Source organism: Papaver somniferum, chromosome 9 (assembly GCF_003573695.1).
Source record: "Papaver somniferum cultivar HN1 chromosome 9, ASM357369v1, whole genome shotgun sequence".
Lineage (NCBI taxonomy): Eukaryota > Viridiplantae > Streptophyta > Magnoliopsida > Ranunculales > Papaveraceae > Papaver > Papaver somniferum.
The window spans coordinates 169,541,817-169,557,979 of record NC_039366.1 but is presented as its reverse complement, the minus strand read 5'-3'; the positions used below and the strand labels follow the sequence as shown (position 1 = coordinate 169,557,979).

The 16,163-nt window shown below is 37.5% G+C and overlaps 1 protein-coding gene across 1 annotated transcript; it reads left to right on the top strand.

The window, feature by feature from the left end:
* The first annotated feature begins 14,386 nt into the window (after positions 1-14,386).
* Positions 14,387-15,890, top strand: LOC113314326. Its single transcript, XM_026563117.1, has 3 exons — positions 14,387-14,602; positions 14,761-15,447; positions 15,549-15,890. The coding sequence occupies exons 2-3, from the start codon at positions 14,853-14,855 to the stop codon at positions 15,671-15,673; spliced, it is 720 nt and encodes a 239-aa protein (XP_026418902.1). The 5' UTR covers positions 14,387-14,602; positions 14,761-14,852; the 3' UTR covers positions 15,674-15,890.
* The last annotated feature ends 273 nt before the right edge of the window (positions 15,891-16,163 follow it).

The following is a 16,163-nucleotide window of genomic DNA, read 5'->3' as shown; positions in this document are numbered from 1 at the left end:
TTAAACTCATCAAATGTTTCTTCATCTGCCATACGAAGGTTCTCCCAATCAGAATTAAGGTTTTGAAGCCTAGCTTCCTTTTCACTGGAGTTTCCTTCAAATACGGTTTCTAAGATATCCCAAGCATCTTTAGACCTAGTGCAATTAGACATATGGTGTTGAAGACTTGGGGCAATGGCATGTATGATAGCATTTAACCCTTCAGAATTCTGCTTTGCAGCAAGAATCTCGGCAGCATTATATTCACCAATATTCTTGGGAACAGTTCCGTCTCAAAATGCAACAACGGGCGCATCATAACGATTCACCACATATACCCATCATTGAAAATCATGCGATTGAAGAAAATCTCGCATAGCAATTTTCCACCATAAGTAATTGGAGCTATCGAAGACTGGTGGTACGTCAATAGAGATAGCAAATCTGTCCATAGAGTCAGATCGCTAACACGGACTTGTTAGGTCTTAAACGTGTTTTCCTGATATGATACCAATTGAAAAGCGAGGGTCTAACAACACCACCCAATATTTCGCTTAGAAATCTGTATGGACTAACTCCGAAATACTTTGCTAGAGAATCAACTAGACAGTCAGACTCAATCTAGATAAAAGTATCTCAAGGAGTTATTATCTCTCTCTTGATTTGATTTTTACTCAAGCTAAAAAAAATAGCAAGTCTTTATCAAATACAAGGAATACTTGGACGGTACCAAAGACCAATGTCCAAGGATCAATCAATATCAATCAACAACCAAAGGTTGGATTTCCAATTGATGATCACGAACGCACAACCTGTATTATTTCAATTATATAAAATATAATGCGGAAAAGAAATAACACAGACACCAGAAATTTTGTTAACGAGGAAACCGCAAATGTAGAAAAACCCCGGGATCTAGTCCATATTGAATACACACTGTATTAAGCCGCTACAGACACTAGCCTACTGCAAACTAACTTCGGACTGGACTATAGTTGAACCCAAATAAGTCTCCCACCGATCCAAGGTACAGTTGTACTCCTACGCCTCTGATCCCAGCAGGATACTGCGCACTTGATTCCCTTAGCTGATCTCACCCACAACCAAGAGTTGTTGTAACCCAAAATCACAGACTTGATAATAAACATAGTTGTCTCACACAGAAAAGTCTATACAAGGATAAATCTGTCTCCCACAGATAAACCCTAGGTTTTGTTCCGTCTTTTGATATAAAATCAAGGTGAACAGGAACCAATTGATAATCTGGTCTTATATTCCCGAAGAACAGCCTAGATTAATCAATCACCTCTCTACAATCCTTCCTGACTACACAAGTGGATTTTCGAGGAATCACAAACAGTGAGACGAAGATGTTTGTGACTTCTTTATCTTGCCTATCGGAGAACTCTCACGATCTCAAGCCAATCAATCGATTGTACTCATACGATAGAAGATGCAAGATCAGATCACACAACTACGATAAAGTAGTATCGGTCTGGCTTCACAATCCCAATGAAGTCTTTAAGTCGTTAACCTGATTTTAGAGAAGAAAATCAAAGGTTAATGGAGATCGACTCTAGCGGGCACGCTAGCAGCACACAGACGTGTGGGGATTAGTTTTGCACAATGCTAGATGTTTCCTTTATATAGCCTTCAAATCAGGGTTTTTCCTTAGTTACAAAGCAATCCATATTCACTGCTAGATGAAAACCTGATTTAGATTTAAGCTAATATGTCTCAACCGTTAGATCAAAAACTTAGCTTGTCACACACACTTGGGTAGACGTTTACTGGGTCCGTGAAAACCAAGCCCAAACGTGTACATGTATGTTGGTTCAACATAGTAACCCAAAAGGTTAACCATATGAGAATTTCATATTAACCTTGTTCTTTTTCACCATAACTAGTTTAATTGACTCAAATGAACTAGTTAAAGAGTTGTTCAATTGCTATGAGATCTTATGTAACTACACAAGACACAATTGAAACAAAGATGAATCGATTCGATTGAATCGGCTCATGAACATTATAGACACGGTTTGCATAAAGCATTCCTTAGTAATTTAATGTTTCATGTTCAGAGCACATCTTTAGATCATAACCTCTTAAGTTCACAAACAAGTTCGCGGACTTAAGTTAATCGGTTGAGTTTTCCAAACTCAGTAGAAATTCTCGGAAAGAGAACTTCCGCCAGTTCGCGGACTTAGCACACAAACGATTTTTGGAAAATCCAGCAGAAATTCTCGGTCGAGAACTTCCGACAGTTCGCGGACTGAGTCTGCGAACTAGGTTCGCGGACTTTGCAAGCCAATTCCACAATCCTCCCGATTTCTATTGATCAACAAAGCTCGAAAACTTCGGTTCAAGGAATACATGGTTATGTAATCTAAACTCTTATTTCAATCATTGAGACATTCTCAGAGGACGCTATGTAGCTGTTATTTACAAACCGATTCACGTCAGAGCAATTCTCAAAGTGATTGAAACTTTTCATGATTTTCGTCACTAGGTGAAGATAAACTTGATCAAAGCGAAACGCTTTACCAACACACGATTTCGAGATAAAAGATAAGCAATGAATGCTCAGCTCGAAATATCAAATGTGTATGATCTAGTCTATATAGCAGACGACTTTTGTCTCATAAGAAGTAGGAGATAGAAGAGATAGACTTTTGAGTGATAGATAATTTCAAGTCTCCACATACCTTTTTGTTGATGAAGTTCCACGGTTCCTTATATAGATCTTTGTCGTTGTATGATGAATCGCCATGAATTCCTTGAGCTCAACTACACTTTTCTATCCTAGTCCGAGACTTAGCTATGTAGGCTAGAAATCAAGACTTATAGTTTTGATCACTAACATTGACAAACATGCTTGAGATAGCAACGCATGCGAGGTTGACCGAGCTATGATCTAACAGGTTCCTTATAATTTTATTGTTCTATTGTAGGTTCGGTTGTTGCTTTCAGAAAATCATCAGAATACTGAACTTCCAAGGTAATTCAATTGAAAGAGTATGAGTGATTGTCCCCTTGAATACCTAATAATTTTATCAATATTGATTTAAAAGTAATTCAACGCCTGTATCTCCGAAGGACCTGTAGTGATTTTTCTTTGATAAATATTGAGCTTGAAGAGATGCAGCAAACATATTGCTTCCCTATACCTCTGAAGGCCGTGTAGTTGCATTTTATCAATGACTTCATATCTTTATGTTGAGTGGACTTCCAACTTCTACGAGTTCTATATCATTTGAAGAACCTATATTAAATAGGACGTACATTTGTACAACAGGTGACAAGAACTCAAAAGTGTTTTACATTTTGATTACTTTTCTTTGATTGAACACTAATATTCTCATTCCGTTTAGCTGCATGATACTTGCAAACCATGAGATATATTATCGAATCGTTTATCCAAATACAAAAAGGGCAGGTGATATTTCGATTTGAATACTTAAATATGTGCACTCTATCTGCATTGTTAAGTTAGTGTTGCGCTGTATCCATGATAGAGGAGATTTTTGAGCTATTTAACATTGGAAGGCACTGGACGTGATTGATTGCATTCATCTCAAATGATGTGGATATATTCGAAGTCAATTATATAATGTCTTCCAAAGGATGGCATTTGCACTTCAGATACCTATCAGGTAGGGGTTACCGTTTAAGAAGCTATGTTAACAATTGTAAAATCACTAGACCGTTTTAACCTCTTATAAAAGTTTCTTTTAGAGTTTAGAGGGCTGTGAGTCTTTGAATCCCCTCGCACTGGCGTTTTTGGTGGTGATACAGTTTTGATTGGGAATCAGTGGAATCTCTACCCTTTTCTTTGGATGCAAAACTCTATGCACATTTGATCTTTGTTAATCTAAGTTTTTTCCATTGAGCATTAAATATCTATCTTTGAAACAACCTCCATCTACACAAACTTCAAATTCAATGTTCGAGTTATAGTTAAGCTCTACTATTTGTTATGTTCTTATCTCATAGTGGGTGTTATGTAGGGCTTTGAAAGAGTTTGATACCACCATAAGCTGAAAAATGTTTCAACTTTATGAACTTCGTTATGTGGTTTAATTTATGGATTTTTTTTAGGTGCAGTATAGGAGGATACGTTGTTTAGTAGGTGTGCAGTATATGAGGATACGTTGTTTATCTGCTTTTCCTTAGTAGAAAGCATCTCAAGCAAGTGCTAAATTACATAGCTTAGCAGAACTTATTTCATATCATTTTGATTCTTTTGAGCTGTATCCATCTATTCTCTTAGTAACACTACTTTTTTTTCCACTTTTTTTTCAATACTGATTTTAACAAGGTACACCCCTGAGTATGCAACACCCACCACAATATGAACCGCGAGTTGAAAGACTGTCCAGTTTGAGCCCCTTATACGTCCGGCTATTTCAAGCTTACAACAGGAACATTGAGCTTCTATGATATACTCCACACTGAGCAAAGACATCGAGGCTCTATGACTGATACCGAAAGAGATCAAAAGAGAATTGTCAACCAAGAGCAGTATGCACGGCGAGAATATACTCCTCGGTAACGAGTATGTGAAGGCTGTAGTTTGTGTTAAGCATGCAGGTTTCCTGCTCAGCCAAATCTGCTAAAATATCATGGGAGGTTGTTGAATGCTCGGAGGCTTCAACTTCGTCACCTTGATTCCTTTCTTTAGGATTTCATTTGGAACCCAGATCCTTATTTTATACTTTGTGGTTAGTCAGTAAGGTAAGTATAATTCTGAACTCTGCGCAATTTTCTGTTTTCTTATTTTGGGGTTTCGTTCGGATGCAGGTTTTTTGTGTAGCTCCATCCAGGGTACTGAAATCGTTACATGTTGTACTGTTTTCAGATATAAAAAATGAATAGGTTATTTTGGACAGAACTACACATACTAGGAAACACATTTTTACAGCATTTAGTTTCATATATCTTTGTTAGACAAAGGTAGAGATAATAGGAAAATGCAAGGCGAATTAAGCTTTGCAACTCAATGATCTTTGCCATTTCACGTTTAATCTTTGTGCTACTCTACAGTATCAATAAGCTGTGACTATTGGAGAGCTGATAATTTGAGAGTGTGGACAAAGAAGCTGAAGCAAAGGCGACTGCCGCAAACGTAACATAGATCGCATTGGTGATTTGTATTATCCCATTGATACCCACCATATATATTGGTGAAGATAATTAGACATCATTCGAGAAATTAACCATAGTACGTTGCAAAAATCATAAAAGGTTTTGTACACTATTTTCCCTCTTTCTTGAAGCATAGACTTTTAATTTCTACTTGAACTAAATAGTTGTTTCAAAGTTGTGCCTGTTGGAATTGGCAAGACGACATTTGCTTAGTCGTTGTATAACCATTAGAATGTCCAATCTAATTTTGGTACCAGAGTTTGGGTGTATGTACCCAAACTGTATCTTTCCTTGAAGTCACTATTACGAGAAAAACTTCTTTGTCTGAGGTTTTCGTATGTGGTAACCAAAACCAGTAAATTTCTGTTGCATTACTTTTTGTTGCAAGGATTATTATCCGTTTAAAGTTGCGCTAGCAATGACTATTTCGATAGGATCAGTTATATTAATTTTCAGATAGAAGTCAAAATTTTGGATGGATGAGAATAATTTGCAGAAACCATCATATCTAATACACCATCAACCCTTAAAGCTCCATGCACTTGGTGATTAAAGCGACATGTTGCCGCCGGATAAAGATTGCCAACATTTTGGTTATTGAGGTAATAGGATATCTAACATACTGGAAGTCTACCAAAAACTTATAACACTGAGACAACATCTCTCCTCTAACGAAAGTGATTTTAAGTAGTTTTTTTTTAAAAAATCTTTGGATAAATAAGTTTTTATCAAGAAAGTGACTGTACTTAGTCTTAAAAAGGCGAAGATTTTAGATTTATGTGTTACAAAGTTTAAACATTAATTGACTCGCTCTTTAAAGTTTTGACATGAGTAGTCGCTGGATTTAACTAGAACTCTTACAATTTGTCAAGACTTGAACTTCTTGTACCATTGGGGTACTCCTAATTATAATTTTGTTATTAATATACATAAATTTGAAAGGGTAAATTTTGTTAATCCAAAAATTTGAATAGGTGTTCGTATTGACTATTGTACCAAAGTCCAATGAACTGAAAATAAGTAAATATCCCTATCTTGAATCCGTCTCACTAACCGAAAAAAACATTGAATGGTCACCACAATATGAAGTAATGATCCAAATCCCGGGTCATTACGGCACGGGTCATATACTAGTAAGAGGGAGAAATAAAAATGAGATTGAGTATGAGTAATGACATGCAACCATTACTAGCCATTAAACATACACTAATAGTGGGAGTTACAAGATAAAGAAGAAATGGAAAGGTGATGGTATGTATGTGGGGTGGAAATCCACAATGACCACATATATTATTTACAACTGAAACTTAACTTATGAACTAACTTACGAAAGGGTGATGTTTCATCCGCATCCGATGTGTAAAAAGTGTGGGTTTTAAAACCTGGCGAGATTGGGGTATAGCCAAAATAATTGGGGTATACCCAAATTTAAATGGACATGTGCCCTTACTAAGGGGAGGTCAAAATCGGATGAAGTTACTTTATTACCCCTGCACTAATTAACCTAAAATTAAACCCTAAACTTAAAAACTAAAAAACGTTTAATCTTCTTCTAATCTATCTTCTCTAATCCCTCTCCTCTTCTCCTTCCTTCATCTTATTCCATCAACCAAAAATTTCAATTTTGATATTCTACCAAAAATGGTTCGATCCAGACATCCAGTAGCAAGAGAGATTCAACAGGTAACATGAGAAGATCCAAATCAGATGGAAAAGGTAAGGAAAAAATTGGAACTAGCAAACCCGAAAATCCAATCCCTGAGAATGTCGAAAAAAATCTCCACCGGTGAAAAGAAGACTGTAAGTGATTTCTAAACTCAACCCATCATTCTGATGTGTTATATGATTATTATATTAGGTTAGAAATCAAAAATTTTGATTTTCAGGATTTTTGGTCGGAAAGGTCGATAGTTTAAAACCATGCCGACTATTGATATTTTGTAAGCGCCGGCATGATATTAGGATGAATAACCTGCCGACTTTTCATAGCAGCCATGACGACTGTTGTGCAATTACCAGGGCCGGCATGGTATAATAACAAACCCTGCCGACTTACATCTGGTCAGCATTGTCTTAGACTTGTACCATGCCGACCTAGGGTCACAGAAACTTGATTTTCCTTAGTTAATAGTCGGCATCTTTCTTAAATAGGACCATTCCGACTGTTTATTTATCGGCATTGTAGATGAATACAACCATGCCGACTAGTTGGTAGTCGGCACTGTTTAGTTTATCGACCTTGTCGGCCAGTAGATGACCTAAACCATATGAAAATGTGTAACAATTTTCATCTCTCTCCCGCTTTATGTGTATGGGTAAGTGGTCAGGAATTGATTATTTTTCTCTGAGAAATAAGGAGAACAGTAATTAATTCTTCTCCATTTCCCCATACACGTAAAGTGGAATGGAGAAGAAAATTGTTATCCAAATTCATGAACGTACCGACCAATATCGTATGTTCAACTGTGTTGTTTGTTTTCATATATATTATTTGTGCATTGTTTAGGTTCCCAGAGGAAAAAAAAAGAAGATCTACCTTGTTCGGTTACTGCAGAAGAGCTATTAGAATTTATTGACGGAATTTATCCCAATGTAGAAGATCCTAAAGATGAAACTGAAGAGAATTGCCATGTAAGGAAGTTACTTCTGATGGGTAAGAAAGATCCTGAAGAATTCCTAAGGTTTATGCACAGTCCTAGCAATCCTCTCAACTATGTTGATTGCACATCATCAGAGGAGGAAGAAGAGGAGGTTGATCCAAGAACTTTTTCAGGGCATGTGACTTTTCTGGAGTGAACCCCTTACAATGAGGTCGGTGACTGCATAGGTCCAGATAAGAGAAAAGCAAAAGCTGATGCTGGTGAAAAAGCTAGTGATGGTGAAAAAGCTAGTGATGGGAAGGAAGATAACAACAATGAGAATGATCCATGAAATTTTTAAACTTTATTATGTTTTACTTTCTCTACCAAAAAACTCTTAGATTATGGTTTTAGACTTGTTAAACTTATGTTATTTTTGAGTTTCATTTGCTTTAGAAGTTATTCATTTTTGTGCAGTTTTAGACAAATTTTCATGTTTTACTGAGTCGGCATGGTGTGTAAATTGTACCCTGCCGACCATACTAGGCTTTATATGCCACAATGCTGTCATGGAGTGGTGGTCGGCATGGTTTTAAATCTCGACCTTGCCGACTGATATGTTAGTTGTACTTTTTAGGTACAAAGTACAACCCATTGAATGCTCAACGGCTAGAAATTTCAAAATCGAGATATTAGGTGTGTTGTTATTATAAAAGCATTCTCAACTTCATCTTCAACCTTGCATAAAGAATGGAAGTTTCAAGTGCAACATAACCAAATATTTGTAGTCTTTGTACACTAAGTGGTCATTTTGCAAACAATTGTCCATTTGAAGGAAGCAAATGCATTATTGAAGGTTGTAAGGGATTCTTATTTCTCATGAAAGTTGCAGTAGGAGATGTATATCAGCCGTATGCTTCAAAATGCACTTGTTGTGGGTTTTTTCTATTGGATAGATGAGCGCCTAGCTCCGAATGAAGATGAAGTTGCTAAAATCAACCTTCTACCATGCACAGACCCATGTTGCGACGGTAAGATGAAGTTAATTACCTCTCCTAAGAAATTGTGTACCGGAAAAATATACTATCTATGTCCCAAATGTGTTAGGGTTAAGTTTTTAATGTTTGTATGCTTTAATTAAGGTTTGTACTCGATGTAAAGTCGGCATGGTACTAAATTAAAAGCGTGTCGGCTGCTTAACAACCGAAACTTAACAGTTTACAAACCATGTCGGTGGTCGTAAAGCCGACAGTGTTCTCCTGATAAACCTTGCCGACTATAATGTATGAGAACATCCAGAAACAAGTTTTTTTTTTCTGTTTTGATCGGCATGGTTATCCTTATAAACCGTGCCGGCGGTTGTAAAGCCGGCAGTGTTCTCCTCATAAACCCTGCCGACTTAATGCATCAGAACATCCAGAAACAAGTTTTTTTTCCTGTTTTGATCGTCATGGTTATCCTCAAAAACCATGCCGACCACATAAACGTCAACAAGCTGACGAAACCAAGACCCTGCCGACCGTGTTACGGTCGGCAAGGTCGTGTGACAAATACAATGCCGGCCAAAGGACTATACACAAAAAAAAACACATCCATTTCATTCATTTGTAGTACGCCAAAGTACATTACTCCAAAAAGATTCTTTAGTTCCTACCATAATCAATCATCACTCAAATCTATTGGAGGGAGTTCATTCAAATCTATTAAACCTCCTTTAGTCAAATCTATGGGACATTCCTTAGACTCATCTAAAACATTCCAAACGTCCATGTTATCCTCATAAAGTTTCATCCATTCCTTGCTCTTGTTGTTTGTGAACTTCTCCCAAAAATTAAACTTACAAAGAGGAGGTAATGGACATTCCTTGTTAAGTTGTAGACCAATAAAATGATTTTTATCCATCAAAGCCATGACAATTCTTCTATGCTTGAGTTGCTCCATGCAAACTGCATATTTCGGTGCAAATGCTATAGATAGTCCCTTACTAAAAAAATGTACCACGCAATTCCACGTATCCGCCAATAGATGGCCACACTCCGGCATTCTCATCCAATGCTCCCATTTGACCGGTGCATTTCCCTCCGGGCCTTTAACACTAGTTAGCAAATCTTTAAAAGTTGCTTCTTTGTCCTCCATGGAACCTTCTAGCATCATTGAGATATGAAATTCCTTGTCGTTTTCTAGTCGGGCGGCCATCTTCTTTCTTATGTATTGGCGTTGGGTGAGATTCTCCTCAACCGCTCCACTTAGGTGTCCCAATTGTTGCGAGACAACGTGAAACCCACAATTTCCATCTTTTGGGACGTCGTCGGTACCAATAACGAACTCTTGAATAATTGGAGAGAGTTGTACGCGATACTCTTGCAACACCGGTTGTACCACCTTCCTTGGACGACCTCTTTTCTTCGCAACATCTCATTGGATTGCTTGACTCTCAAGAGGTAGAGTGTCATTTGGATTCAATTTTGAGACCGTTGGTGCAGTTGAATCCTTCCTTGGCCGGACCCCTTTTCTTTCCAACAAATCCCACACTTGCTTGACTCTCAAAAAGTGGAGTGCTATTTGGATTCAAGTTTGAGACCGTTGGTGTAGTTGTTTCTTTCCGCGGACGACCTCTATTATTTTTAGCCGGCTCCTCCTTGTATTGCGCCTCGGTATAAACATGTACGGATGGATCTCACCTTCTTTCCGTTCTTCGTCTTCTTTCTCTTTCTCCTTCTCTCGCTCCTCTTTAGTTAGTTTTCTAAGACGTTCATCTTCCTATTTTTCACGTTTAGTTCCTTTCTTTGCCTTCGGTCTTTGGATATAACTTCTACAATTCTTTGTAAGATTGCATTGTATATGCCAAGTGCAAAGGAAATTTTGTGCATTGGGAAAGACTATCCTCACGGCGTTCATTATTGTTTGCTCATTGTCGGCGACTATAACCTCGGGAGTCTCGTCTTCGTGGTAGAGAAGCTTCAAAGTTTCCAATGCCCAAATATAGCTATCATCCTTCTCACGATCCATAAAACACCATGCCACCGTGAACGATTGCTTATCCGAGGTTTGTCCAATAATGTTCAACAAAGGCATGTTGTACCTATTCGTCTTATAAGTACAATCCATGAACAAAACTTGGTAAAAACAACGTGCCAATTGAATCATATCGGGATGCGCAAGAAAAATACGATCCACCTTCCCCTCCGATGACTCATGGTGTCTCACCATGTAGTTGTATTTGTGTATTAACCATTGTGATTCTTCAATCACCTTTCTTCCATCCCATTCAATTCTTTTAATAGTTGCCTTGGCCGCATAAATTGTAGACAATGAAGAGAGGTTATTCTTGTCATCCCTCTTGAACTTACTAAGGAGCTTGCTTGGTTTAATTCCCCAACTTGTTCTTACTTGTTCGAACTCGTGCGGTTTCAACTTGGCAACTTGACAATGCCCAACAAGAGTTTCTAGATCTTTATGGTTATGCCAACCAACATCAACTCTACTCATTCTCCACACGTTGTCGGTTTCTTTGTTCCTCCAAAAAAATAATCTTGAATGGGCATCCACACTTCTTTGACTTGGTCTTGTACACCCTAGTCGTCTTCTTATCATACACATAACCCTTTCTCTTGTGACTTTCGTGCGGCGACCCATAACACTCGCATACCATTTCAAACCGCGTAGATTTTTGTTGGGTGTTTTTCACTAGAACGCACATCTTCTCTTTTGCTTTCACAATAATCCATTTGACCGCGTCGTTTTTATCCTCCCATTCCAAATCATTAGCGTAATGTGCAGAAGTATCAGGACCCCTAATTTTCTGAGCTTGAGGCTGATCTGTCATCGGTACCAATGCAACAATCTACAAAACATCAAAAGTTAGTTGGTATGTATTACCAAGGTCGGAAACGTCTACACAAAAAACACTGGCGACCATAAAGAATCCGGCACGTAAGAAAAATTTAACAGGCCGACCAGACTAGAGTTGGCAAGGTTCGAAAACTTGAAAATTCCGGCTTAAGCATTTTCAAGTAATGACTCCTGTGTTGTAAAATTGAAAGTCGGCATGGTGTAAATTTTCTACCCTGCCGACACGAATACTGCTCATGAAAAGTCGGCACGTTGTTGAAATAAAAACCACGCCGGCGTGTTTGGTCGGCATGATCGACAAGCGTCGACCCTGCCGACCCTGTGCAACAAAAGTGAAAAAACAAAACCAAAATCCATCATTTGCATGGAAAAATCACAATCTTCACCACGTATGTTGTTTACCTGATTACTTGTAGCTCCATTCTCTTCTTCTTGGTCATTGGATTCTACGTTTGGCTAAATATATTCATCACTTCCATACCCATCATGAGTTTGAGGAAAATAAAAGTGGGGTCATGCATGTAATCCATTTGATCATGGTCTGGTAGATCATCATACAAGTATTCATATGTAGGAGGAAAGTTAGAAGACTCCCCCACTTCAAAATCAAGATTTGAATCACTCATATCACAAATTTCTCAAAAACCCTAACTCCCCCCCCCCCCCCCCCCCCCCAAAAAAAAAAAAAAAAAACTTCCTCTACTACTTCATTCTACTTTTCTCTCTCAATTATTTCTAAAACCCAACTTATAAATCAACTAACTAATCTAACTAATTTAACTAATCTAATCATTTTAATTAAATTAATGCTAATCACTGTGGGGGCATTTTAGCCATTTATAAAATACAAGGTTAAGGGGTGGCTTAGTTTTACTTCATAATGACCAGATTTGGTCTTATTTGGGTATACCCAATTAGTTTGGATATACCCCCAATCAAGCCAAGTTTTAAAAAATCATCAAAATGCGAATTGCATTTGATAAAATCTACGTTGTGCTCACCTAGGCTTTTGTTATGAACGATTTTTTGGGGACCATGGTTTTTTTGGGGGGACCATGGTTTTATTTTGGGTAAAGACATTAGAAGTAAATCTAGGTCACCCCTTATCTAGATATTTATATTAATACCTAAATTACCCTCCTGATTAATTTTGGGTGATGATTAGTGAATGATTTAGTTAAAAACAATTAGTGAGATTAAATTAAAAGATGGGTTTATTATTAGTTGAGTAGAATTATTGAGAGAGTAGAGTTAGAGAAGATGAAGGAGAAAAACATGGAAAATAGATTTTTTTTTCCAATTCACTAAGTTTTAGTATTCAAATGATGAAAACTCATCTGATTCTTCATCTCCATCCTCTCCTAGAATATTTGTTAATCTTCAAAATGATCCGGATTTGAACTGGATTTTGAACAGTTCGGTTACTTTATATGAAGAACAAGTAACCGAACTCATCTGAAGTTGTAGTTCGGTTGCCCCGTGAGATGAACAAGTAACCGAACTCATCTGAAAGTGTAGTTCGGTTACTTGTTCCAAACACGCAGGTTACCGAATTCTCTAATAATAGAATTTCTAGGAGTTACAACATTATGTTCGGTTGGTTCTCAACTAACCGAACTTTGGTGTACAAAGTTCGGTTGGTTCGCAAACTGCATGCACTTTTGATCTAACCGAACTTTACGTAATATAAGAGTATATAAGTTTACAAAGTTCGGTTCTTTCGCAAACTTGAATCTAACAGCTAACCAACCGAACTTTGAGTTCGGTTTTTGCGATAAAATTTTGAAGTTACCGAACTTAACAAACAAAAAAATGTGAAGTTACAGCGTCTATTGGCTAAGTTCGGTTACTTTGTAGTTTTAAAATTTTTTGCGAAAAAACCGAACTCTATTGGCTAAGTTCGGTTATTTTGGAACTCAACATAGTGGCCACAACAACACAGTTCGGTTAGACTGGATTTGTTGTTTTTTTTTTCTGTTCTAAGGGTGGAGTTCAGTTACTTTGTAGTTTTAAATTTTTTTGCGAAACAACCGAACAGAGAGTCCGGTGACTTAGTTTTAGATCCAATAGAACCGAATTGTTCTTCGTGTTCTTCATTTTCAAGAAATTCGGTTAGTAAACTAGAGTTTTTTGGAAAATCGGCCTAACCGAACATGGCTCTGTAACTCCTAAAACCCTATTTTGATGATTTCTATTCGATTGAAGCAATCAAAATCAAACTAAAGTGAAGGGTTTGTTGGAAAATACCTCCGGAGTGATCCCATGGCAGAATCAGGCTGCGGCTGGCGTCTTTTATACTCGATAAAATTATCATGTAACAGAACTTAATTGTGATTGCATTGATGTTGTTACATTTCTTAAATAAGCGGTGGTGGTGGTGGTGGTGGTGGTAGGAGGTGGTGGTGGTAATCGGTGGTTGGTGGTGGTGATAATCGGAGGTGGTGGTGGTGGTAATCGGCGGTGGTGGTGGTAATCGGTGGTTGGTGGTGGTGATAATCGGAGGAGGTGGTGGTGGTGGGCGGTGGTGGTGGGCGGTGGTGGTGGGAGGAGGTGATGGTTATATATATAGATTGGTTTTAAATTAAATTAGGTTAATGGTAGGTTAGTCATTTCAACGTTTTAGGACACCCCTTATCATTATAGGGAAGGTGGCCTAATAAAATCATGCTCCCCTCAAAAAAACATGGTCCCTAAAAAATCATTCTTTGTTATGAATTGAAAAGTGGGCCAGCATATTTTGTTGTTTTATCTTTTCATTTTGATTTTCAGCCTTATATATATCGCTCAATTCATATAGATTGGGGGCCCACGTATGTTCTCGATCTCCAAGTTTCTGCGTTTAATTATGGGAATATACTTTTTCTGCGGGAAAGCATAAACAGAAATATATTATTTGCAGATATAGAAGCCACGAAAGTTAGTTTTGGCGTAACAAAGTAGAGAACCCCAATAAGAATCACTGTTTCTCTCAAGATATATCTTTGCCCTTTCTCGATTCTCGATTCCACGGAGTCTTTGGTACTGATCAGTGCAGATTAAGAACAAAGGTATCAAAATTCAGTCCTCCTAAACTAGGGTTTTCTATTACGAACTTCTTATTCCTAAGAGTTTTATTTTCAATTCTTGTTTCTATGATTTTTAATCACTGATTATGATCACTGCATCTCCTTTGTAAAATCAAATTCATTTCAATTTTTTTTTTCAGGAAATATGGTGACACTGCTGTAGGTTGCTTCTATACTTTAATTTGGAAGTTGTTTGATTGTTTGAGTTCTGTGTGTGTTTTATCTTGTCATCATGAACTTTGGATTTCTTAACAACGTACCAGGAGTTGGATTCTTATCAGATATTGATTTAGTATCTACAACTAAATCAATTAGAGACATTACTGAACCATCTACACAAAGGGTTATCTCTAATATCAATATTTGGGGTTTATCTCTTCTATCATTCATTCCATGGGTTTATAATTCAAGGGACAAATTCCAATTCCCAACTACTGTAAACAAAAAATTGAAACGAGAGAGAAGTGCTTATGTAGTCAAAGAGCCTTCTAGTGGTTGTTCTGTTCCTCTATTTAGACCTTATGTTGCTAAAGTTCCTTACCATAGAGGTGCTAGGGCATTTCTTTCTCAGCTTTTCCCACGATATGGGCACTATTGTGGGCCAAATTGGTCGAGTGGGAAATCTGATGGATCACTTCTATGGGATCAGCGGCCAATTGACTGGTTGGATTTGTGCTGTTATTGCCATGATATAGGTTACGATACTCATGATCAAGCTACGCTGTTAAAAGCTGATCTTGCTTTTCTTGAGTGCTTAGAGAGACCTGGAATGCGTACCGAAGGAGACAAACATGTTGCCCGCCTATATAGAACCATGTGCATAACAGGTATGTATTGGTTGTATGTTTTATAATGTTGTTAGATGATTACAGATTGGTTTTCTAAGTTTTGATTTACAGTCAGATGGTTTCTTTACTTTGAATTGCAGGTTTGAGGAATATACTTATACCTTACAGAAGGAACATTATTAGGTTACAAGAAGGGCCCTCCATTGTGGAATGGCTTAATGATCTGAGTAGAAGATTCAACGGTCACAGAAACTTGAATTCGTAAAGTTTTGAGGTTTGGTCATGATTAGGAACATGAATATAGTAGACTAGAGGAATTAGGAGTTGGCGATCCTATTTCATCAGTGTTGAATATCACTGTGAATAAGTTTGAAAGCTAGTAACATGTATGGAAATTCAATTGTTTTTAGTAATTCACTTCTCGTTAGTTGCACATAATGTTAGATGTTATTTTGGCAATTGTAGTTGTTTTCTTTTGTGTAGTTTTCGAATCAAATGATTGAATTACTGATTAAACTAGAGGATGCCATAGATCATATACTTGCCAACATCTACATTGTTCATTACTGAGACTTGTGATACCGAGAAGACATTCATGGTACTGGAAGCCTTTTCTCCTTGCAGCGACCTTCCGTAGTATCAGGTTCATCCTGCCATCCCTTTTCTTTAAGATTATTCTTTTCTCATGGAGGAATATGGACCTGAAGCCTGTACGAAGTTTTACTTGTTCACTACCATACAGCTGCTTGGTTCTA